Source organism: Bacillus rossius, chromosome 2 (assembly GCF_032445375.1).
Source record: "Bacillus rossius redtenbacheri isolate Brsri chromosome 2, Brsri_v3, whole genome shotgun sequence".
In the NCBI taxonomy this organism is placed as follows: domain Eukaryota; kingdom Metazoa; phylum Arthropoda; class Insecta; order Phasmatodea; family Bacillidae; genus Bacillus; species Bacillus rossius.
The window spans coordinates 125,597,511-125,623,364 of record NC_086331.1 but is presented as its reverse complement, the minus strand read 5'-3'; the positions used below and the strand labels follow the sequence as shown (position 1 = coordinate 125,623,364).

General features: G+C 35.5%; 1 protein-coding gene across 3 annotated transcripts in view; it reads left to right on the top strand.

The window, feature by feature from the left end:
• Positions 1-25,854, top strand: part of LOC134529782 (ATP-dependent DNA helicase DDX11) — a 50,632-nt gene that overhangs the window by 10,742 nt on the left and 14,036 nt on the right. For all 3 annotated transcript variants that reach the window (XM_063364223.1, XM_063364224.1, XM_063364225.1), the window contains exons 2-12: positions 2,570-2,713; positions 4,599-4,859; positions 5,558-5,800; positions 10,967-11,133; positions 12,736-12,973; positions 14,154-14,306; positions 16,491-16,614; positions 16,726-16,886; positions 18,433-18,550; positions 22,698-22,896; positions 25,572-25,782. In XM_063364223.1, the coding sequence (XP_063220293.1) occupies positions 2,570-2,713; positions 4,599-4,859; positions 5,558-5,800; positions 10,967-11,133; positions 12,736-12,973; positions 14,154-14,306; positions 16,491-16,614; positions 16,726-16,886; positions 18,433-18,550; positions 22,698-22,896; positions 25,572-25,782 (2,019 nt within the window). The remainder of the gene's footprint in view (positions 1-2,569; positions 2,714-4,598; positions 4,860-5,557; positions 5,801-10,966; positions 11,134-12,735; positions 12,974-14,153; positions 14,307-16,490; positions 16,615-16,725; positions 16,887-18,432; positions 18,551-22,697; positions 22,897-25,571; positions 25,783-25,854) is intronic.

The window sequence follows — 25,854 nt, the reverse complement described above, 5'->3', positions numbered from 1 at the left end:
TGATGCAGCCATCTTGTACTTTTTCTTTAAATTTTAGTTAATACTAAATTTACATTAGTAGTTTGGGTAACCCTGAAGATATTTTTTTTTCATATAGTCAATGGTTAGATACAGTAATACCTATTGTGAAACTAATATTAAAATTAAAAATGTTTTGATGTACTGAAAATTCTTTTACCAATAGGTCCTTTTTATAATCTGTGCAGTATATTTGAAAGTTTGGCAAACTATGAAACCACCTGCAATTAAGGCAAAGTGTTAACTTTTAATTTTAAAATATTTATTTTTAAAATGATTAATGTTTCATAGCTATTTAGCAGAAAATTCTTACCTCAACCAGTATTTGGTATGTTTGTTCAAAGATAAATTTGTCACCAAATATCTTGTGTCTACTTACTGTATTGTACAATATGGGTTAAGTGGTTAAAATATTTGTCTACCATGAAGGTGATCCTTGTTTGATTCCTGGTGGAGTCAAACTAGAATTTTTCACAAGTGTGAAATGTGTAGATGCTGCAGTGAGGTGGTGGGTTTTCTTGGGTTACTTCTGTTCCCTCTGTTCCCTCTACCGTCTTCAATGTAATCTTTCTCTTTCAATATTATTTTATTTTTCATCCATTTCAAATAACCCTGATGTCCACAACACGTTAAACCCAATTTTATTCATTTATGTATGTATTGGGTTCGCTCAGATCCCAATAGGTTACAGTTCTTCTTTGAACATAGCACAGATAGTAAACTCAAAATGGTTAGTGGCTCTTTCTGGTACAGTGCAAGCAAATGTTCTCTGTGTAGGGGAAAATTCATCAAAACTATGAATTCGTAACAAAAGATATATAATTTTATTTGTGAAAAAAAAAAAACATTGTAAGTCACACGTTGCTGACACAAAAAATAGATAGCTATGACTGGTTTTTATTTGCCGAAAACCATTACAAAATTTTTTTAGTACACACAATATGAAAATTAAGGTACTTATATTATGGCCCAAGACCATAATACAAGGCAATAACTTTTCAGTGTTGACTCTAATTATAAGCATTAGTAGTAAAATGTTACACAGTATCGAAAATAAACAACAATTACGTATTACAAAAGCAATATACAGGGTGTGCGCAACACTTGGAGAGAAGTTGTACTAGGCAGTGGCTCTAGCGAGCTATGAACATCATGAGAAAACTGTACCCTTAAAACTATATGACATTGAATAAGAGATTTACATCCCATCAGGGGAAAAAAAACCTGTAGTAGAATTCAAAGCCAAGGTGACTCACAATGAGGGGTGCTGAGGTTTATCACGGCAACCACAAACTAGTCTAAAGTAAACAACATTATGGCCACAATGGCAAAATCAACACTAAAGTCAGGACATGAGTCTAGATGGAGGTAGGCTGAAATACCAATTTAGAAAAAACTTCAACACAGTTATGTTTACATCACTCAGTACGACCACCGCGTACCACACCAGACGAACAAGAATAAATTACAATATCGTTCGTGTCCTCCGCAGCACCTTCCGAGTTACTCGCGTGGTGAATATTTCAAAACTGAGAAAATGTTTAGGTGGACAGTCCCTTATGAGCACTTTCAACAGACCAACTGCGCATGCACAAAACCTGATGAGGGGAGAGAAAAAGACAGAAAGAGAATGAGGATGATACACGTTGGAGGGGCAGGAGGGGAAACATAAGGACAATGACGACGACAAAATGCCACTGAGGATGCAGATTAAGTCTTCTCTCGTCTGCGCCCGGTGCTGCTAAATTATAACTTGTACCTTTGAATATATATACTGTATAGAAGTCGCCAGCCCAGGTTAAAATTTCTAATACGGTTTTGAGGTAGTTGGTTAATTCACCGCCGCAATCGCCACCATCTCTAGGGCATCGACTTGTGGTGGTCCCTAGCGGACAAGTGTCTAACACTTCAAACACCCCTTCCCCCTCCCGTTGAACGTCGTTGAGCTGCAGTGAATGATGGATGAGGGGTGCAGGGAATGACAGCGGGCGACAGCGCTGCGCTCTAACGTGTAAATAACTACTAAGACGATACAGGGCGTTACGGCAGCGCACTGCAGCGGTGAAGTTCCCAAGCTGCTCATCAAACGCTTTTGAAAAACGTAGAGTAAATCCTATCCACTCGCGACTTCTATACAGTATATATATTCAAAGCTTGTACATAGCTGAATGAGTGAGAACTTACATATCCCTTCTTAGTGTTTTCTTTCAGTTAGTAAGATTTTAAAGTACGTATAAAATTGCTGGTTTCAATGTGTTGTCATCTGGAGTTTGGTGTATTCCAGGCTTTTTAAATTTTGTGGAGTTGGAGACATATCCTTTTCAAAAATTAGCTGGAATATGTTGTTTGTTATTAGGGCATAATTTCATTTTTCTACTTATTTTTTATATGCACTTGTGTTTTAAAACAATAAAATTGTTTAAATTAAACTATATATAAATTCCAAAATTTGGTTGTTTTTTTTTTCTTATAAATAGCACTGGGGTGATATTTGTCTTTGAAAGGAAAATTAAATTGTATTTTCAGTGTGATGTCATGTGCATTTTTACAGGTAGAAGAAGAGAAACTGTTGCCTCCAGCATCATTTTCATCTTTCCCGTTTTCACCTTATGATGTCCAGATTAATTTTATGAAAAGTTTGTATGATGCCATTGAAAATGGTAAACTAGGAATTTTTGAAAGCCCAACTGGTACTGTGAGTATCCAGTCATGCATACATTTTCTAAATTTGTTTGCTTCAAGTTAGTTTTTTCCCCATAAAATTTTGTATTTGCTTGTAATGCAACTTTCATGTTATCCTTAATGCAGACTATTGCTTACCAGACTTTTGAGACTTAAAAGTTTATAATTTAGCTTCTATTGAGAAATAAAAAAGTAAAATCCAAGGGAGTTAATACTTGTAATACCTAAGGAAGTGTGTGATTGCACCTTTTTAAGGACAAGGACTAGTTTTTAGTATTAGGAATGTATGCATTATTTTGGCATCCCTGACATAGCTTGTTCATCCTTGTTTATCCTGGAGATAGTAATGATTGATTTTTCGTACTGAAGACTACGTTACATTGACTTTCTGGCTATTAAAGGCCATAGATAAATTTACACGGATTTAAGTATTTTCAGAGGAGTTAAATTCTTATTTTGTGACTTCAGTGATGGTAGAAAGAAGCAGCAGTGTGCTCCAAAAGGCTATAGATCTGGCAGAATAGAGTACAGACTGTAAAATTTCATTTAAAACTAATATCTTGTGGTAATGTGGAAAGTGTTAAAAATAAATAAATAAATAAATAAAAATTCTAAAAGTAAAGGTGATTATGATGTATAAAATTAAATAACTGAACTGTGATTAGCAATAGTAAACCAATTGCCAAAATAGAAATATTGAGATTACATCTTTTGTATTTCTAGCAAGGTGTTGGTTTTTACTCGTTAGTTAAGTGCACATAGTTACTTAAATTACTACCAGCTATTTTACACATTTTATGATCAAAAGGTTTGGAATTGTTCTGTTATTTCAGTTTGTAATTTTAGCACTTCTATAACTATTTTTAATTGCTGTTCAATTAAAAATATGATAGATATATTATTTTCATTAATTTTCTGTATCAACGTATGCATTAATCAAGAAGTTTATCCATCAATGTTAAATCTTTCCTGAATCATTCTCCTGTACAGTAGTGGGTAAAAGATGACCTCAAATACTCATTGGCAAGATCCTGTAATGTTCTTAGTACGTTACAGTAGGGTTATCATTCTGTTATATTTTGAAGGCAATCATGTGATTGACCTTACAAAATTAGAGAGGTTTGGTATTAGTAGAGTGTGTGATATAAGTAGGCTGTCCCGCTGTCCCAACGCAAAGAAGATAGGCGAAAGGGAGAGTGAGCGATAAAGGCTGCCCACCCACCCTCTTCTTTGTTAGCCATCTTCGTATTCACAACATGAACAAACATTCATGTTTTAACGAGGTCTCATGCAAACCCACAATGTGACCCCTATTAAACTCCATCAGGTGCTGGCATTGCTATGTTAGGTCTCTCGGAAGTGCGTTGTCTGATCTGTATGTCACCTTCTCTCCTTGTGTTGACTGTTTGGTGCTCTGCACATGCTGATAACATAATCACTGATATTGTGCTGGTGCTTCTGCATTTTGGTGGCCAATTTAGACATTTTGGATGATTGCACTTGTAACCATGTACTCATCCATCATTGGTATGCAGTGTACCAAATTTGGTCCGACTTGTACTATTATTTGTGTTTTTAACTTATTTGATAGTTGGTGTAATTAATTATTTAGCAACTAACAAAAACTGTGAGATATTCATAGATTTGATCCCAGCATCTGATAGTTATTGTATGACCTATGTTTTCAAATTACTTATAACTTGTGTTCTTTGAGTGATGCATCTGCATATTTATTCTTATGGAAAATAAAGTCTTGTGTAATATATTAGTAAACAGGCAGCAGAGTATTAAAATTGCAGTTAAAGAATGTTCTGGCAGCATTTACTTATGTAATATTTTAACTTTCTACATATTGACTTTAAGCATGCGGTTTAGTTAAGACAAGTGTTGTTTTGCAGGGTAAGTCACTGTCCATTATATGTGGAAGTTTGTCATGGTTAAAGGACCATGAGACACGAAAAGAAAATGATCTCCTTTCGAAGATCTCAAAGCTGAAAGGAGCAAAAGATACTCTAGCCAGACGTGTTCAGGAGGACTGGATACAACAACAAGCAGAAGAGATGACACTGACAAATCGCATAGATGAATTGCGGACCGAACTGGAAAAAATGAACCTCAAATCTGAAAAGTTGAAAAATCTTCGCAATAAGAAAAGCCTGGTGAGTGACAATTTTGTGATACCCGTAATGCTTATTTATTTAACTGTAACCAAATTACTGCAAAGACTTTACATGTAGCCTACTCGCCGACCCTCTGGATTACCTGATGGACTCGGTTGCTGTGTACTTGAACCTAAGAACCCAGTTTGCTAGGTCCTGTTAATGACTGACATATCTACTGATAACCACGCCTTAATTTGTACGGACCTTATGTCCGGCTCTCCTTGTCTAATGAGGTTGTGTCGGCTCCATACGGTTGGTCGCCCTACTTACGACTGCCTGCACAGCAACCGCTCATGACTGATGTTTCACTGCCTGTATGGTAGCTCTCGTTCCATGACGTTTTCTGCGAGGTTGCACCTTCGCTCGCACTTGCTCAATTTTCACATACTTCTAGTACAGTTGCTTACTATTTAATACAGAATAAAACATAACAGTTGTACGCCCTGTTACTGTATGAATAAAAACAAGCAGCTATTCATTGCAGTGTAGTTGATTATAAAACCACTGTAATAATAGCATTGTGATAGAAAAAGGTATAATTATTATTATACCGGTATATATATTATTTATATGTAATCACCATGCTATTCTGACACTTTTATATTGTTAATGAAATAAAAGGTGATATTAAAATCTTTTAGATGGGGATTTAAATGTTACATTGTGGTTATGTGTATTTTTATGTTTGTGGACAGCTTTCTGTCAAATCGCCTGGCATATACAAACATGCTACCAAGACTGACAAGACTGACAAGACTGACAAGACTGACAAGACTGATAAGACTGATGAGACTGACAAGACTGATCAAGAAGCATCTTCTGAATCTCCAAACAAAGATGAGGACCAAGACTTAGCTTTGGAGAACAGCGACTGCGAGGAGGAAGAGCAGGAGGAGGCGTCACAGTTTGAAGACAATGCCGAGTATGAATGTACCAAGGTAAGAAACGTTTGTTAAAAAAGTTTACATTAGCAGGTTTCTTCTTATGGTTTCGATTTGACCATTTTCGCTGATTCTGTTTCTGATTCCTAAGGAAAGGGAAGAAGTATGTGCATGTGCATGGCTATGTGTGGGTGTGCATGTGAGGTAAACTCTTAACTCAGATCCCAAGTCCAATTCATATGAATGTAGTTCTGAAAATTGCATTTATTAACAAAATATCAAACAATTTTTTCAATGTATCATTCATTATCTACCTCTCTTTAGTAAGATAAAATGGAAGTATGCAAACACAAAATAATTTACTACCAACATTAACTTTCAACATACTATGGTGCCACCATTTATTTATAATATAGGTTCCTGGGATGGCAAATTATATTAAATTTCAACACATTTGATTGTGATTATTACATTTTTATCTCCTTTAAATAAATTGATCCAGTGGTGGCTTTATGTAAATCACACTTAAAATTGTTAAAATTGACAGGGTGAGCATAAGATTGACATACAACAAAAGATTACAAAACATGGACTGCTGTAATTAATTGCCTCTAACACTGTATGGTAATTTACTTAAGTGTTAAAAATCCTAACCATTGACTATGTTCTTTGAAAACTACTTAAGATATCCAAGTGGGGTCTGTTTATGAAAATCATTTGAGGGTTCATTGAGGGTCGATATAAGTTTTGTTTCCGGATCAAGTTTTTAAAATTTATTTTTAGAAGAGTTAAAATGGCTAAAATGTGCATTTTCAGAGTAATTTTTAGGCGTAAAAAACTGGTACAGATTCTTGAAAGCACTTGAGTGACTTGTATTACACCTTTATCTTCATTTCTTTATCATATAATGTTACGGTCACTTCACGACAAGAAGACTACGCGCCAGTTCAGAGCCTTGCGCTTAGAGGCGACACCGCTCTAGAAGCACCAGCGAGCGTCGCGCTTATCATCCCGCCTCACTAACACACACACACACACACACACACACACACACACACACCCCTGACCAGATGGTCCCCTTCTTAAGTGTGCATTGTGCATTGGCATATCATGGACACACACATGGTTAAAAATAAAACCATTGAAACCACATTGACGGTCATCTAGCTAGTGAAATGTCCTCCATTTTTTCCGGTAACATATCCTACAAAATTGTGAATTGTTAGGGCACAATATACAGGCTAATAAGGAAGTCATCAACTTACTTCTAGACCATGTGGAAGTTCTGACTAACCATGCTGCTCCACTGTGGGCAGTAACTCTGTTCATTGATTGATCACCTTATTCTATCTTTCATTGTGTTGTTACTGCCCTTGTGTAGTCAAGAATAGAAATAAAGGTGACCAGAAACAGGGATCGTGAAATCAGGGCAAAAGTTAAGTAGAAAGTCAACTACAGGTGAAAAGGAGTAGAATTTCCCACTTACCATTGTGAGGGTAGAATGACGGAAATCACTCCCTCTGGAAATGCACTAGCGCTCGCGGTAGCCACGGGCAAGCCATGCTACAAGATAACCTAGTAATCAGAACTACGCGAATATCAATCTAGAAATAAATAACATAGGGATCACTCCCGGACTCCCTGGGATCACATCCCTTAAGCTAGTCACTGCGAGACTGCATCACGAATGGGGCCGTGGGTTAGAAGCACCAGAAAGAAACGACCATGGTGATGACAGAAGGACGAATCAATCAATCCTTTGGTCTGCATGTAGTTAAATTTTGCGCTAGGGGCCCGGAGGCCTATAAAGTTGGGGAATTGGCCTCTGATTGGCTGGAGGTAGTGGTAGAGGGCTCACTCTGCTGACCCAAAAAAAAAAAATAACGAAGGTGGCTGGTAGCCTGACTTAACGAGCATCGGAGGTCACTCGCGCTCCGAAAGCAGCGTGCTCCGTCAGGGCACAGGCGAAACAGACTCTGGGTTAGTTCACAAAAGTCCCACAAGAAGGACTAGCGTAAGCCTGGCTCTTATGGGACCAACTGGTTTGCGCTCTGTCGGGCTAAAAAGTAAATAGAAAGAGGTGTGGTGGTGGCTGATAGAGGTCTCGCTACTCGTTGAACTAAAGTAAAGTAGTTGGCTTCTTCGCCACGAGATGGCGAAGGCGGACTTTTCGCCGTCCAGCAAGATGTCCTTGATTTTGACTTGCCGAGAGCTGAGGTTAAAGGCCCGGTCAGTGCTCTTGGAGAAGTTCCTATAAAAGATGAAGCTAGCTCATGAGAAATGTGTTAGGGCGGGCGCCGTTACATGCCCGACAGCCCTGGAACATTAGAAAGGGGCATGTCTGAAGCTGCTAACCTAAGCTGAGCTCTGGTAAAGAGGACTACCTTGGGAGGATGCTGAGAAAAGCACTCTCGGTCACGAAGCCGGACACTGTTACTTGTTATGTTCGTGGCCTGAGGTGGGAAGAAAAATAATGACTTATACTTGGCTGGCGAAATCACACCAGGCTCTTGGTTGCGGAGCTGGGAAAACGTAGCGGGACTCTAGTAGAAAAGATTTTATCAGGATGAACAATGGGCTAACAAAGTTTATATTAGCAGTTTTAGGTGAAAAATAAATTTGTGCCAATTATTTCAAATTTGCGGCACATACTTCCTCTCTGAAAGGCGGAGCCAGGGTAAGCGACCCAATGAGGAAGAGAGGAAGTACTGGCAAAACACGTACTTATTCTTTATACCGATATACTAACCTATTTCATATTAAAGGTTAACTTACATACTAAAGTAATTGGTAATGATTTACCAATAAGCTTAATAACTAAGTGGTGCCACTTAAAACTAAAATATTACTATAGAACATCGTAGTTTAAATTGTCTTAATATAAACCTCTTATGATAACATCTTAATTTAAACATGCTGTGCTAGCCCTCTTACAAACTAATACCATGGATTTTTATTACTTATAATCAGTGTTGTTAAGTAACGAATTACAAGTAATTGGATTACTTGTAACGATTACATTTCAAGTAATTTATACTTGTAACGAATTACATTTAAAAAAATGTAATTCTACTTGTAATCGGAATACATAACATTAATTGTAATCAATACATTAAGGTAATCGATACTTTATATTTACTTGCCATTACTTTTATTCTCGGAACGTATAATTAATACAATTAAGAACAAGAAGACCATAAATTTTTGTATTAATAAAGTATACAATTTTACGCTTGTAGTGGTATGATCGTATGCACAACATCTATGATCAAAAATGACAAAGCACAGAAGTGGCTTGTCGGGTTCTATATATCTTTATCTTCTTGTCTTCACTTTGTTTACTTGTGTTGTGTCCACTACTCGCAAACGCATCACAATCATGGATGCTAGCCGACAATAACAAGTATTTTAAGGGAACTTGGCAAAAAGATGAACGACAGCAGTGTTGTTTATTGTAGACCTTTGGCCAAAGCATTGCATGAGGGTGTAGACAAGCGTTTCGGTTCAATTTTGGAAGATGATAAATTGACAACAGCTGCCGGCCTCATTCCATCACTGAAATTTTTTTGGCTGGAAGGACAACAGAAAGAGGAATCTGTATCCTCCTTCAAAAATGAAATTGATACCTTCGCTAGTGATGTAAGTTCTGCTTCTGTTATGACAGAAGAAAATGTGAACAGAGACGAAGAGGCAATTTTTCTCAACATTTTGACTATACAAGTTTCACCTCTCTTGGAGGAAGTAAATTCCTACTTAATGAACAGCCATAGTGACTTGCAGTGTCTCCAACATTACCCTATCCTAAAATCTGCATTTTTAAAATTTAACACGTCGCTGTCGTCAAGTTCTCCCGTTGAGCGTCTTTTTAGTGTTGGTAAAGATGCTTTTGCCATCAAGAGAGGGAATCTATCTGATGAGAACTTTAAAATGCAATTGTTTTGTAAGGTCAATTCCAAAATTTAAAGAGTGTTACTTTTATTACAGGTAGCTACTTGTATGAAGTCTTTTGATGTTATTCAAGCAAGTTTGTCCTCAATGTATGTATGTTTATTAATGTAACAGTGTGTAAAAAAATTGAATCGTAAGTCAGTTTTAAAATGGTAGCGGAAAGTAATTGTAATTGTAATTTTACTGATTACTTCTATGTAAAGTAATTTTTACTTGTAATTGGTTACATTGTCACCACAGTAATTGTAATTGAGCCCTATTACTTTTTCCGAGTACTTTTAACAACACTGCTTATAATTAGGACCTAGGATTTCTTGTTTATGTTTTCAACACTGAATGTTAAGGGTGGCATGCCGAAGTTTAGATTACAACTCCTTGAATAGGAGGGAAGAAAAGGGCCTATATTTCATGTTAGGGTGCACTTTCTTCAGGTGAGAAATGTGTACATGTGTAACATAGGCACCAGAACTGGGGTTGGCTAGTGTGACGGTTACTGGTGTTAAAAAGTGTTGGATTTTCCACAGGCCACTCCAACGATAAGCGAGCTTGGCTGACAGCTTATCGATCCCCTTGCTTTGTGTGTGTGCTCTGCACTAAACCATGTCACCTACCCTTTAGGGATTGGGTGAACGTTTCTGGTTGTATTTTTTCTGGCTAACCTTGTGGGCTAGGTTCAGGGTTATTTGAGCTCTTTTCCAGACCTCTCTTATGTTGCGAGGATCATCTGGTAGCAGCTCATGTAAGGACCAGAGATTTGAAAGTGGAGTTTTGGGTGTGATTTTATGACCTCCATGTCTGGCATAATTAAATGCCATTTGTAACCAGACCAAAATATTAATTTTTAATTCTTTTATAAAGAAAAATTCAAAAATTTGTAATAAAAAAAAAACATTTAGGGAAAAATGCAGTTGACCTAACATGAGGGTGAAATGGAGCCTTAAGCTTGCTAAATCAATGTCATTATTTCAGTATAGATAAACTTTGTTTTGAGTATATTGCATGCAAAATTGTTTGAAGTGTTGACCGTGCATTCAATGGCTATTTAATACCTTTAATTTGAAAAAGAGCCTATATTGTTTTGAAAATTTTGTTTTTCACTTTTTATACCATAATTGTGTGTATTTGAATAAAACAAGCTGATATCTGATACGTCCAGTAGAAACTTGCATAAACAAAATAAACATTTCTTAAACAGAAACATTCAGTGTTAACTAATTCTACCTTACTGAAAGCCTTGTTGGAAAAATTTCAAGTAACTACTTTGTGGCTTTTCAGATTTTGTATTTGACTCGTACGCATTCCCAAATACAGCAATTTGTTAAGGAAATCAAGAAAACTGTTTATCTGAAAGAAATTCGCTTAGTACCATTAGCATCAAGAACAAATTATTGTAATAATAAGGAGGTACAAAAACTGAAGTCTGCGTCGTTGATCAACCAGAGGTATGTATCCAAGCAGTAAACTGTATTTCTAATTTCGTTGTGTAGTTAAAGTAGTCAGCTGTATCTGGATGTTACAGTGCTTTTTCCTTTGGCGGTACTACCGATTGTGTTTCACTGAATTTCATTCAAGCACTTTGATAAGGTCGTCAAAACCTAAAACCATAAATAGCTGCTGTTGTTTCTTTTAAATTAATTTTAATTTTGTTGAATACATAATGTCTTCCCTGTAGTAAAATTTTTGGAAAGTTCTCCCGCGATAAAGATATAGTGTTGAGGTTTTTAAAATCATTTCACATTATATGTATGTCCACACGTTAAAAAGTTATTATTTAATTTTATATTAAAATATTATACCATGGAGTATGTAAACACAGGACTTTTTACACACACACTGTACATTTTGTGGCTTGGTTCCACTTGTTAAAATGTATTTAGTTTTTTTATTTTGGCATTAACTATAATTACATGTCCACTTATTGCATATCATAACCAGAACATGCTCAAATCTTAAAATATTGTCCTTTTGTTAATTTATAATTTTTCTGTTTGGGCAGAGCATGTTAACCCCTACTGGTTAAACTTTAAAATTTTGTGTATTAAATGACTCAAAAAACAATATTTCTGGCAATGCATTTGAAGCCAGTTCTGGTATTGTTTTTCTTGAATTTTTATGCTTGCTAATCAATAGTTTTATGTAATTACAAGTCTGAATTACAGTTTTCTTTTATATAGTCTCAAATTTAGTCACTTGCTCAGATTTTCTGAATAGTAGGCATCTGCAAGCTGGGGTTTTTCAAGTCTAGTAGTCCTAAACTAATACTCATGAATTGGAGGCGAGTAGAGCAAATTGTATTTTTCATATATTCATTAACATGTAGTATACCCAAAAAATTTCAATATTTTTTTGTATATTACTGTAATGGAACCAGTAAATTTGTGAAATATCATTAAATTTTTAAATAAGTAAAAAAACTGCAGTCTTAATATTTTTATAGTTTTTACATGAGAAAAAATAATTTTAAATATATATATTTATTACAATGTAAATGTGAGAATATTTTATAAAAAAATAATTTTAGAACACTGGGTTCATGAAAGTCTCTCTTGCAAGAAAATTAGTTGTTCCACATGTGGCAAGAGATTCACTTTGAAGTTATCGTATTTGCTGAAGAAGAAAACAGTCTTTTTCTTGCTACTTGTGTAGCAGGACTTCCCAAGTTGTTCTTTGCCAATGGTGCAGGCAAATGAAATTTCAACTTTTTTTGGCAAGACTATTCCAATAGATTTCCTGAGCCTTCACTGAAAAATATCCAGGTTTGAAGGTCTCTCCTGGCTATGATACGTGATGTAAATATTTGTTTTGTTTACAGGTATAAAAACAATATTTACTAAACTGTTTCATGTTTTGAACACTATTTAATGCACTTTTAAAGATGTTGCCAAGTGACAGTTTGTTTAATAACTACTTATTTATAATTTTGAGATAGGTGAATCTCTGGGCAACGCCCTGTGATTGGCCGAGGCTTTGGTGACGCTTCAAACTGAGCGCCTGGCGCCAGGGATGATGGGAAATGGAAGTGATGTTCTGCCCTTTGGTTTTAGATGTTTGGACATGCAGAAGACAACAAAGAAAGTAACGACGTCTTGTGACAAGCATGGTCAACCAAAGAAGAAAACAAAATGCAGCAACAGTTGTCCATACTTGACACACTCGAGAGTTGAAACCTTGAGAGATCACATTCTTTGTGAGCTGGGAGATGTCGAAGACATTGTGGCGGAGGGCAGCAAACTCTCTGCTTGTTCCTATTACAGTGCTCGAGCAGCCATAAAAGATGCTCATGTAAGCCTATTTGTTTACTTATTTATATTACGTGTGACCGTTTATTCCGGCTTATGAAACTTGTGTGAGAATCCTCCTTAAATTCAAATCACTCATGAGGAGGCGGTGTGTCACCCGGCATGCACCGTGCATGTTGCTTGGGTACAGTCGGGGGATAAAAGGCATCTGTCCCATTTCCTTCCACCAGCCCCCCCCCCCTCCCCCTCTTTCATGCTCCTGGGTGCTGACCTGGGAGTGGTCATGTGACCTTCTCTTTAGAGAAGACTGGTCCCAAAACAAAAGCTTTAAATCATTCTCAATGTGTTATGACCTTATATACTTGAGGGTAACGTTTGAGACAGGCCACCGGGACTGATGTGTGGCACGAGTATTTAGGAATTGGAGCAAGTCAGGTGAGTACTGTGTCATGTTGTGTTACAAAATAGATTATTGTGTGTGAAGACAAACCGTAAACCAGCACGGTGATGATTGGTTTTTGCTGTTAGAGTGTGAGCGGACAAGACACTATTGAATGAGCAGTGGTGTTTGTGCTTGCAGCATCTGTTGTGAAAAATTGTGAAGATACTTTTAGTTGACGTTTATATAGATCATGCATTATTAACAAAATTTTTTAAGTATGTTATAAATAGACATTTTATATGTGCAGTTTGGTTGAGTGTGTAATATATTGTTTATAATTTTAATCGAACTACGTATATATATTTAAACTAAGACCACCATGCCAAAAAAACCTACTTATTTAAACTTGTTCCTAATATTTGTATCAGTACTGTAAGATTTGTCTTGCTACTTTTTGTCTTACACTTCTGAGTAAAACTAAGAAAAACAGTTTTATAGCAGACATAGTTTTTTAATGTGTTTTTTTTTTATTTATGTTGAAGGCAGTTAGTTGTACCTGGCAAGGTCACTTTAATTACCTTTATAATTTTTTCAATACTATTCAGGTGGGGCAGTGTGGAAAAAATCACTCAGTTTTGGTTTCTATAGTCTGCTTCAACACTGAATTGAATGGAGTTATTTAATAAATTATATTATGTTTGGGGCTTGATATGATATGATACTTTTCAGATCCTCATGGAGTTGGTAATTTCATGCGGTAGGGCTGAATTTGAAGAAATGCTTTTTATTTGCTTAAATTTCCTGGTGTGTTACAAAAGAAAAAATCTATTCTATTTTACAGATGGTGGTGATGCCATACCAAACACTGCTACACAAGCCAACTCGTGATGCTTACGGCTTGAAAATCCAGGGAAATGTAGTAATTATTGATGAGGCTCATAATCTACTTGAAGCAATTGCTGCAATTTATAGTGCTTATGTTAATGGCAAACAGGTAATTATCTTTTTTATAGTTTATAATATTTTGCAATTAGTGTATAGGTGTTAAATGAATTTGAATTTTTTTTTGCCTGTCTGAACTTATATTGGGTCCTATCTAATGTGCCACTACTTTGAAAAACCTTCCCACACTTAGCCCATTGGTTCTGCTGACTAATTAATGGTTAAATGATGGAAACAAAATTCATTAAATACATCCTACTTATTCTCCCAATTGTTTTGTAGTAATGGGCAAGGGAGATACAACAGAGTATCAAGCCATCAGAAATAATAAACTGTAGTCAAGTAGTGTCCAGACACTACACACTAGCAATAGATACGTAGTGAGAGGTGTGTGACAATCTTTTACTAGGATGTCTCATTTCAAACTCTGCTCCACTCCAAGGTTTTTAAAGAAGGTTCTGATTGATCTTGACTATGTTGTAGGATTCTACATCACTTCTATTAAGAAATGTGGTAGCAGAACTGATGGGCTTTATCGAATAAAAACTATAAACTAAATCCATAGTACGAAACTTGTTTTTTGTGATTTACATGAAAATCAGTTGATTAAGTGTAGTCATTAGTCATTCACTTGTTCTGGCCAATCTGTATGTTGTGTTGGTTGATGGTTAGTATTAATTAAAGTTAGTTGTTCACTTTGAGCTACATTTTCATGATTATACTTTTTGATAATGAAGTCTCACAAATATATATATATCATTCTACATAATTTTTTTAAATAAAATTGTTGGTTGAACAATGTTTAAAAAAAACATAAAGCGCTAACATTTACTCCCATGCAAGTTCATGTTCGCGGTAAGAGAACCACAGTTTTTTAAGCTTCTAACTTAGATAGCTATGCTAACACAAAGATTTCAGTTGATGCAAGGTGGGTGCGATCTGCGATATGAATGATGACGTCAATGTTGTTACTGAAAATAGTCCACTGTCACTAATTCCTTATTTCAATACATTGTGTTCTGCACTTGACTTTTTCAAATTTTCTCTGACTGGCTGGATTCACTTCATGGTTATTTTGGAGAGCCACTTTTCTGAAAAAATTGAAATAAAAATTCTAAAATGCATTTTTTTTTCACTTCCTGGCATGTTTTTAAAATCATTATACTAAAGGCATTGTGTTAGTACTTCAAGTAGTTAACCAGTATTTGAAAATTTTAACAAGTAGCTAGGTTAGGTATATAAAAAATTTCATAAAATCATGAAAATGGTGGTTAGGCTAGTTAAATTAAAAATACTTTTATTAAGATTAAGATAATTCCTGAAAACTCTGACAAACTTGTTCATATAATGTTAAAAAGTTAAAAATCGAAAAATTTTTCATGTAGCATTCATTCTTTGTGCTTACAAAATCTGCAATTTGGCTTTTGTTTGAAAGTCCTATTATAAGTACTGATGGAATAACGTGCATCTAAGTTTAATATGTATATACCATTTAGCTGGTTGGGATGTGAACAAAGCCCTTTTTGTGGTATTCAGCACTGTATATGCACTCAAGTTTCCTAAATCTCTTATTACGATTCAGTCTAATGTAAAGAATGTAATGTCATTATGTCTGGAAATGGACTCTTAGCCGCAGGTGCATTTCAGTAATTGAAGCTTTTATAGTGTTCTTTCATGTTAATATGGTATGGTACTATTTATTGTTTTATGACTCATTTATACTATGTATTTACCTTTTTATTATGAAACATGATGTTTAACATTTGTCATTTAGTCACACAAATTATTGTCTGTGTGATGAGGAATTTATCAAAACTGTAGTGATGAGCAGTTTTCAAACATTTATATAAAAATAAATTTTTCCATATTTGTTATCTTCAGACATGATAAGTAAAGTAACTTCGTTAGTGTGATAAAAAAATTTCAGAAACTTATGAAAGGAAATCCTTGTTTCTAATCTAGTCACCAATAACTTTTCACATTTACTTTCTTAATGTCTGCCAATGAAATATAAACATTTTTGGGAAGTCCAGGAACTTAACTCAGGTTGAAATAGTTGTCCTTTATTAGAAACTTATTTCAATTTACTGCCAGGAACATATCCTGTCTGATGAATTAAGACATACTGTGGTTATTTTATTGTGTAAGCTATGAGTTTCAATTTGCAAGAGATTTTTGTGTATCACTTACCAAACTGTTTTGATTACAGTCAAATGACCATTTTGTATCATTTCAGCTTGCTGATACTCTGAGTGTGCTCAACACGTACAAGAATCGGTTTGAAAGTCGTTTCAAGCCTGATAATTTGAATATGCTGTGTGAAATTATAACTTTGGTTTCCAACCTCTTAAAGTTTTTGGGTGAGTTAAATGGAGACATGTACCCTTAAAAATATATTCATGTGCAGTTTCAATTTGTTACACGGATTTTTTCTTACTGCATTACTAACACAAGATGTTTGCATTTTTCAGAAAATAAATCGGCAGTGTTCGCAACTATGAGTGGTAGAGACCAAACGGCTCAAGCATTTGAGTTGTTCACCATAAATGACTTCATGAATCTTGCAGATGTTGCACACATAAATATATTTAAACTGTTGGCATTTATTGAAGAAAAGAAATTGTCACAGAAAGTAAGTTTCATGATTATGTACTCGTTGGAGAGGCAATGAAATATTTATGTTCTTTGAATAGTTCTTGCAATGGGGAAGATTGAATTAAGATTTTTTTTTTAATCTTTAGTCATCTCTATTTTTTTTTGTCCGTTATTGAGGTTTCTTATGACATACAGTCTAACCAGCAGTCTAGCATGGTTTTATTTACTCCCCACCATTATAGCGACGACGTGTCTCCGGTATGACGGCTGAGTTACGACGGCCACATGGAAATGCGAGCACGGATCCCAATGGCATAACTCTCCCATCACTGCTACGGCGTCGAACTTAAGATGGTTTGGTATTCAATAATATGCAGAGGTTGGCAGTGAATTTGCAGAAATTATGTTTTTTTTTATGGCAGTTGGTGTATCTGCTAGCACTTTACAACCAATAGAAAACTACCGAAGCAAAAACATAAAACTTAGGCTTCAAGTTTGTATCTAATTTTGCAATTTACACAGTTATATTCACTATTTATATCATGCATTGTATACCTACAGTTTTTCATGCAATGTAAGTTTTATAGATGACTACTTGCACCGCAATACATCCGTCACGTATCGGACTCGGAATGAAATTAAATCATTTAACATGCATCATTTCTGATTATTAAATACTATCTAATAGGCTCAATAAATGTTTTCTAAAACTGTGGAAGTTTGTAGTTATTAATATGTGTGAAAAGTGTTGTCTGTTTTTCTTAATTTGGTTTTCAATGAAATGTGTTACATATAATAACATTACGACAAAAAAAAAACGCAATACCAAAACTCCTGCTACTCATCGTGAAACATTATTAGACTAACTGCTTTAATCATAATTGGGTTATTTTTGTCCGTTAAAGTTAGCTTGCCAATTTTAAAGACGAGGAACAACTCAATTTGCTGAACATCCCATTAAAACTGTTAAAAAAATAGTGCTGTTTTATTAAATTAGAAGACAAGAAGTAGTAAGTTAATCTGGCCACAAAAACCCATGTTATATATTTAGAGATTTTATTGCTTATTGAGAAGAAAAATTTCAATTAAATTGCTTGGGATAAAATGTTTTGTCATGGAAAGCAAGCATTCTAATTATATCATCAACTTCTCTAATCACAGAGATCAACAAATTTTGGTCTGCTAAATATTCCTACCATTCAGATTAATCAAGTAAAGACAAAATAATTAATTTTTTTTTTCAGTAATATTTTCAAAACTGGTAAATAGATTTTATTTGATGTTAATCATAATCAAATTTTTTAAGCCTTTAATTTGGTCAGTTACATAAAATGCCACTATCTGTCATTTATTCATTTAACTCTTTCTTCTGTTTTATCTTTTACGTTCAAGACATTTGCTTTTTTCATTTAATTTATTTGTATGTACTCAATTATTTGGTGTTAATTTTGTGACATGTTATATTCTTCCCGTGTAAATTCTTTTTCAACTATATTGTTTTATTTCTTTTATCCATTGTATCCTACCTGTATTGCAATTAATTCTTTTTTCTAATTTTTTTTATTTTTTTATTTTTTTTCTAGTTGCAAGGGTACATAGACCGCTTCTATGTAGTGGACAGAAATCCTGCACCTGTCAGGGAGAAAGGTCCAAAAGCATTTTTGAAGTACATGGCTGAGAAACGATCTCCGCGACCTCCATGTAATCACATTAAAACTACCTATCGTAAATTAATATTATGATTAAAAATTATTTTTATATTGTTTCTTAACAGTACTTTTTTGCATGGTGTTATGTGTATTGAGCTAGCAGTTAATGATATAAGTTATCTCACAGAATTATTTTATTTGTGAGCATAGGCTTCGGAATTATGTGATGTACAATGCATGGTAAACATGTTTTGCTTGGATATGATTATAAAACACTGTCCTATGTATTTCTTACTGGGGCTTAATAGCTTAATAATTACACCTATCCCTCACTTAGCACGGCTTCAGATTGTGCAAATTAATTTAGCGCGATTTTAATTTTACTGCCCCAGCCTCAAATAGCACGTCTGTAAACTTCAGTTAGCACGAAATCTCCGCAGGCAAAAAAAAAGTCGAGCACGATGCCACAAAGTCTGTTTCAACTTCTGTAAACAACAGATGTGCCGTGGGATACAGTTAGCCAAACAAGGGGAGAAGAGATGCACGCGCAGGTCTGTCTACGCTATCGGCTGTTGTACAAACATCAGCTATGGCAAGTTAAATTGCTGCTATGGAGGATAAAGGACCAAATGTTTTAACGTCCGCGCGTATGCCACCGTGCCGTACAGTTGTTGCCTGGCCACAAACCGGGCCGTGAACTCAGTCTAGCCAGTGACAGGCCATTCGCTCAAACAAAAGCAACGTCTGCCCATTCAGCTGCCGGTAACTGTACGTGCTTGATCACTCATAATGCATCGTGTTCCAGTATTTGAGACAAAACTAGAAGTATTACGGCGCATAGATTGTCATGAAGGCCACGCTTATGTTGGTCGCACTTTAGTTTTAAGCAAGTCAACTGTGCGCACAATCGTACGAAATAAGGACTATTACCACAAGTTTATATAAATCTGATGCTGTTGTTTGTACTAGCGGGAATATATTTGACATTAGATACCGGAACAGAAATGAACAGATTATTCACGTGGAAAATGTTGTTAAATGAATGTTGCAATGAAAAAAAACTTGGCTTGACAGGATTGGTGTGAACCAGGTGGTGATACGCGAATAAGCACTTTCATTTTTGAAAAATTAAACGTGAAGTGATTTGAAGGTCACGCCTGGCATGTCAGCCAGCCAACTGACGATAAAGTACATAACCACGTATCTCCCGTTACGCAGTGTCGTATTTGTCATACAAAGTGCGATGGGAGGCATATAAAGATAAATGGTGTGGCATATTTATAGTTGAGTGTTATTCAACGCATTTATATTACATAAAGTATATTCCTGCACAATTTTGGAACACATTAAATAAATTAACCTTGCGATTTAGGAAAAATAATGCTTCAGAATACGCGATTTAAAATAACACGAGCATTTTTAGGAACGAATTAGTCGTGCTAAGTGAGGGATAGATGTATTCTAAAGATATTTTCATACAGTTAGACATGTTAAAATGTTTTATATCAGTTAATTGACAGAAAACTTCTTGATTAGTTAGTATTGAAGATATTTTCCCTAAGCTTGCATTCTCGTTTTATGAGCAGGGAAAAATATTTCAAAAAAACATTGTTGCAAATTAACACTGGACTAAGAGTTATTTAGAAACTTTTTTTAAGTTGTGGAATTAAGGCAGTTTTTGACAGATCCTAGAGTAAGTATTGGTACAAATAACATTGACCTGCACATAGACAGGACTGCAAGGTCTAGTTTGCAGGTCATGAAATCGATAAAATTTTGGGGTTTCTAAATTTTTTTAACAGAGACTTACTGAAGCCATTTTATAGCTTTAGTTTTGTTTATTAGTTTTTCTCACAAATGTCTTAACTTTGTTTAACAAGCTGCATTATACCAATGATTTTATAAACTGTGTAACTTTTCTGTTAGTTAGGTATTCCATCACTATTCATTTATTAAATTAAAAACTTCATTCAGCCCTGGAATTGCTTATTAGTGGCTTTAACATCCACTTGCTAAATGACTAGGCGTCATCTGAAGAAGAGCCAAAAATATCTCCATATAGGCAGAGCCAGGTGGCGCAGTAGTAAGACACTTGACTCACATTCTGGAAGACACTGGTTCAAATCTCAGTTGAGTCATTCTGTTTGTTTTCCATAGTTTCCCAAAATTATTCCAGGCAAATGCTGTGTGGTTCCTTAAAATAGTCCTTCAAGCAGGCATTTTCCATTATTACTGATTTTGATTTGTAATGTGTAATTCTCACAGTTGACAAGTCATTTAGCACCATACATACAAAAATCTCGTGATTTTTACAGCAGTGCTTATGTGGCATTATGAAAAAAGATATATTAGTGACAAATGACAGTAAAACCACATTAAGAAGTTTCTTAACTGAGATAATTCTTAACCAGAACATTTTTTTACAATTTTAAATTTAATTTAAGAATGTTTTTCTATATATTAATGTGTTGACATTACATGTGTGTATATGTGTATGTGTGTGTATATATATAGGGGGAGCTGAATTGTTGCCCCTTGGAAGGGCAGCCCTTCAGGATTTTTCTGACAGTAGTGTTTTTGAAAGGTTGTCTGAATTGTTGCCCCTTGGTTAGGTTAGGTTAGGTCACTTTACAAACTAACCACTGTCAGAGAAAAATCCTGAAGGGCTGCCCATCCAAGGGGCAACAATTCAGACAACCTTTCAAAAACACTACTGTTAGAAAAATCCTGAGGGCTGCCCTTCCAAGGGGCAACAATTCAGACAACCTTTTAAAAACACCACTGTTAAAGATATCCTGATGGGCTGCCCTCCCAAGGGGCAACCAACAATTCAGGATTATAAAATTACGAAAATAGACACATTTTAAGATACTGGAAGGGCTGCCCTTCCAGTCGCTTTACAAACTAACCACTGTCAGAAAAATGCTGAAGGGCTGCCCATCCAAGGGGCAACAATTCAGACAATCTTTCAAAAACACTACTGTCAGAAAAATCCTGATGGGCTGCCCTTCCAAGGGGCAAGTTTTCAGGATTATTTAAACACTTAAAGAAACATGTTTTCAGAAATTGAATGGGCTGCCCTTCCAGTCGCTGTACAAACAAACCATTGCCAGAAAAATCCTGAAGGGCTGCCCTTCCAAGGGGCAACATTTCAGTCGCCCTTATATGTATATAAAATCAGTGAAGATATTTGTATTGGCATTATGTCTTGTTGACAGTAACATAATTAAGGCCGTTATTCCAAGACACAAAAATAAAGGTTTAGGTGCTGAATATGCTACACCTGTAGCCTAACCATATTCCTAGTGAACGATAGGACATGGTCAGTAGCTTAAAAGTACCTGAGAAAATTAAACAGGCAGTTTTATTTTGTGCAATGGTGCTGGTATCTCTAGTATATTTGCAGAAACAACTGTATCGATGGTTGCGAAACATTTGTTAGAATGTGTTGAAACCAGTTTCTAGCCTTGCGTAGGGCACCATTTGTTAAAACGATTGCAGATTTGTTACCTTACTGGGATTCAGTCTGGACATGTTCTGGTATATGGCCCCTGAGTTAGGTTATGGTTGTACTCCAGCAAGGCAGTGCTTATTCCTTACTCGAACATCTTGGAACATCGCCCTAGATGTAGAGACACACTACAACACATATCAAGGGACTTACGGAAGAAATAACCTATTAATGTTTGTTTGGAAACTTCCCAGCCTTGCCCATATTAGTTTCAGGAAACCATGAAAATCATAATGAAAATGGTGGTTCACTAGAATTTTAATCCAAGTCATCTGAAATGCAAGCAAGTCCAATGTCTTACTACTTAAAACCTTGCAACATTCTATACATCCTGGAAAACATTCTGTAAGTTATATCTACACAGTGTTATAAAATGACAGTACAGTTCACATTTTGTAATATTTCAGTACACCATTTCCATTTACTGGCAAAATTATGTGATTAAGGGTTAAACATGGATTAGATAAAAGTTTGTTATTATTGATATTTTATAATATCTCTGAAGTAACTGTCTTAGTTACATGTTTTAATAATAGTGGTTAAAGTTTATTAATCAACTTGCAAGGAAATTTACTTACTAATTTTGGTGAGCTGGTTATATTTCTTACATTTAAGTTTTTAACTATAAATTACATCGGAGGCAGTTAAAAGCCTTTTGATAAAATTATATAAGCTTTTTTTTTTTCAGGCCCTGTGAAGACTGTTCCAGAAATCGTATTCACTGGAAATCCAGTGTTAGAGGTTGTACATTTTTTCGAGTCACTCACCAATATGAATGAAAATGGCAGAGTAATATTAGGTTGTGAGGGAAAAGCTGCAAATTGTACTATCAAGTACATAGTATTGAACCCTTCTTCATATTTTGAAGATATAGTGAAAGAAGCTCGGTGAGAACTGCTGTATAATTAGTTTTGCATGTGCATTGTCATGGTAGTTATTAGCTTTAATTTGCTTATTTTAATTGTGTGTAGTGTTTTTAACAATAATTTATAGCTGTTATTAAAAACTATTATAGTTAAATGTACATTCTTGCAAGTATTTAGAGTTGCTTTTATTGCATGTATAAGCTGACACAAAGTGAAACACAAACTCATCTGTAAGTTAATTAGTTAAATGTATATGATTGGCTATAGTGAACATGTTGTTAAATTTTTTTGGTTTTAGATTTTTTTTTATTATTTAGTTGTGCATGCAACAATGTAGTGTGTTTAATCTCTTGGTACTTTTGGTATAACTGAAATAGTTGTGAACAGAGTGATTGATACTCTGAAAAAACCAAAATAAAATTATTTAGTATCAGTTGATAAAGAATCACAGAATGTCAGTAAAAACCTGCAATAATTATGGGGCAATGCAGGGATGTAGCTAGGAAAATGTGAGTGTGGGTTGCCTGCAAAAAAATGGCGACACAGCAAATTAAATACCACAACTTTAACGTCAATTGTTTTAGGAAAAACAACACCCCCGTTTAAATTTAACCAAATTTTCTCAACCATCGTTAACGTTCACTTCTATTTCAAGCGAATTCTTCTGTTCTTCTGTGCTGCCCAATGCTGAACTGCAGTTTTAAATGGGTTGTCTTGGACATCTGGACCTTCCAGCGAAATGCGAAGCAGGGAATCAAGCGTGAACTCACTCAGTCTGTTTCTCAAGTCAGTTTTTATGAGCTTCATTTGAGAGAAATCTCTCTCACAGTCAGCTGTGTGAAGTGGAATGACTCTGTACACTTGTGCGAGTTTGGCTATATTTGGAACCAAACTGCCAATTGTTTTGTCAGTGCAAAGAAAGTGGACCACTTCTGTACAAGTCTTTTTCCTGTGGTTATCAGCCATGTATTGCTTGATTTCACACCATTCTTGTAGGCAAAGTCTTGATTCTAATCCAAATCTTGCAGACAACAGTTTTATAGCTTCTGTTCCATACACATCAAAGCGATGGTCATGAGGAGATGGAAGATGTGTAGGGTTAAAAATGGAAAAACATGTTAGAATGTCACAATCGGTAAATCTGACTTGAATGTTTTCAATTAGTGTTTGGAGGTACTGTAATTTAATGTTCTTGAAATGAGCAGCATTTGTTGGCTTGGTGTGAACTGAGACACCTTTACTTGCACACATTTCCAAATATGATGCAATTTCCCTCTCATTTAATCCTTCAAAATCTTTCAGTCTCTGAAGTTTGTTGATGGTTGAATCTACAAAAGACCTATCCACTCTGACACTCATACAACAGATTAATGTTTTAGTATAGGCCTACATGTCACTTTTGATGCTGCAATAGAGTGGTTTGCTTGTCACTTAACACGGAAGATAGGAAGGTCCTTTGTTGACGCCTGGCGGCACTGTTATCTCTAAATCATCAGACGCGCGGCGGCAAACGAGCCAGGCTAGGCGGCACAGAGTGTTTGACCTTGTCTTTGTCCCTCCAACGTAAGGAAAGAGGGGGAGGAATGGTTGCCTAGCAACGTAGAGACTTGGGGTGGGAAGGAAGTAGCAGAGAGCTTCTCTGCAGCGGCACATCACACGCAGCAAGACTGTCTAAAAATAGCTCATCCCCCTTCCATATTCACTCCTCCAGCTCCGGCCAGGCGGCAAAAACTGCTTAGCGCAACAAGGAGATAACATTCCTTGCCATACATCCAGGAATAGAGATATGGTTTTTAGATAAAATTAGTGTGGGTCGGCGATTTCCGAGTGTGGGTTTCACCGCCCCATGCCGCCCCATGTGGCTACATCCCTGACTCCATGTTCAAACTCCAGCTTATCTAGCCTAGACACAGATGGTGTAAGTTGAACATTTACTCTTGTGTTTGACTGCTTGCCTGAACTCGGCGTGGTTCAGATCAACAGTTGGAAAGCGTCTAGTGTTGGATCATCACACCTTCCCCCTTCCATTTGTTTCCGAGCAAGTGTTGCAGGGTTGGCCGGGCCGTGACAATGCTCCAATGACAATACTTGGGCATTTCCAATGTCACGTCACATATTTTAAAAAATTTACATTTACTAGATAATCAAAGATTTGAAAATACAAGATGTATATTTTTTGTGTTGCCACGCATAGCACAAAGATGAATAAATCTAAACTATCAATTGGTGTTGTAGTATAAAAAAAACATAGTCGTGATGTTCTAAATATTTTCTTTTCAAATTATGACATACCATGGGAGGGACATCCACTCCAAAATTGTATCTTTTTTACAATATTTTGAAACTTAAATATCATGATATACACTTTACAGGATTGAAATTTAAAGGAATGTGTGACATGGGTTTGAGTGTAAAATAAACAGTAGGTACTTTAAAAAACTGTAAATACGATATTTAATTGTACACATCTTTTAACAAATATTGCTATAGCTAGAAATACATTTTTGATTGTAGACAAGTGAAGCTTTGCATGTAAAATTTTTGTTTTTGGAAATACTTGTTGCTATTTATAACTACTTAAAAATAAGTTCAGCTGAATATCACTGTTTTCTGTGTCTAGCCATAGATGTGTAATATATTGTGATTTATTTTCTTTGCTCTTTGATTGTGTAGAGTTTATTTTACTTTTTTCAAAGGTCTGTGATCGTTGCTGGGGGTACAATGCAACCATTTGAAGAATTTGTTGAACAACTCTATGTTTCTGCTGGAGGCTGCAGATCACGTATTGCAGAATTTTCCTGTGGACATATAATACCCAAAGAAAATGTTTTGCCTGTTGTTGTGTCTGTTGGGCCTACAGGCCAAACATTTAGGTTTAATTACCAGAATCGTAGTTCACCAGAGATGGTACGTTTATATTTATCTAATTCATAATAATTTTTCTTATGATTAAGATTTTATTTTGTGTTAATTTTTCTT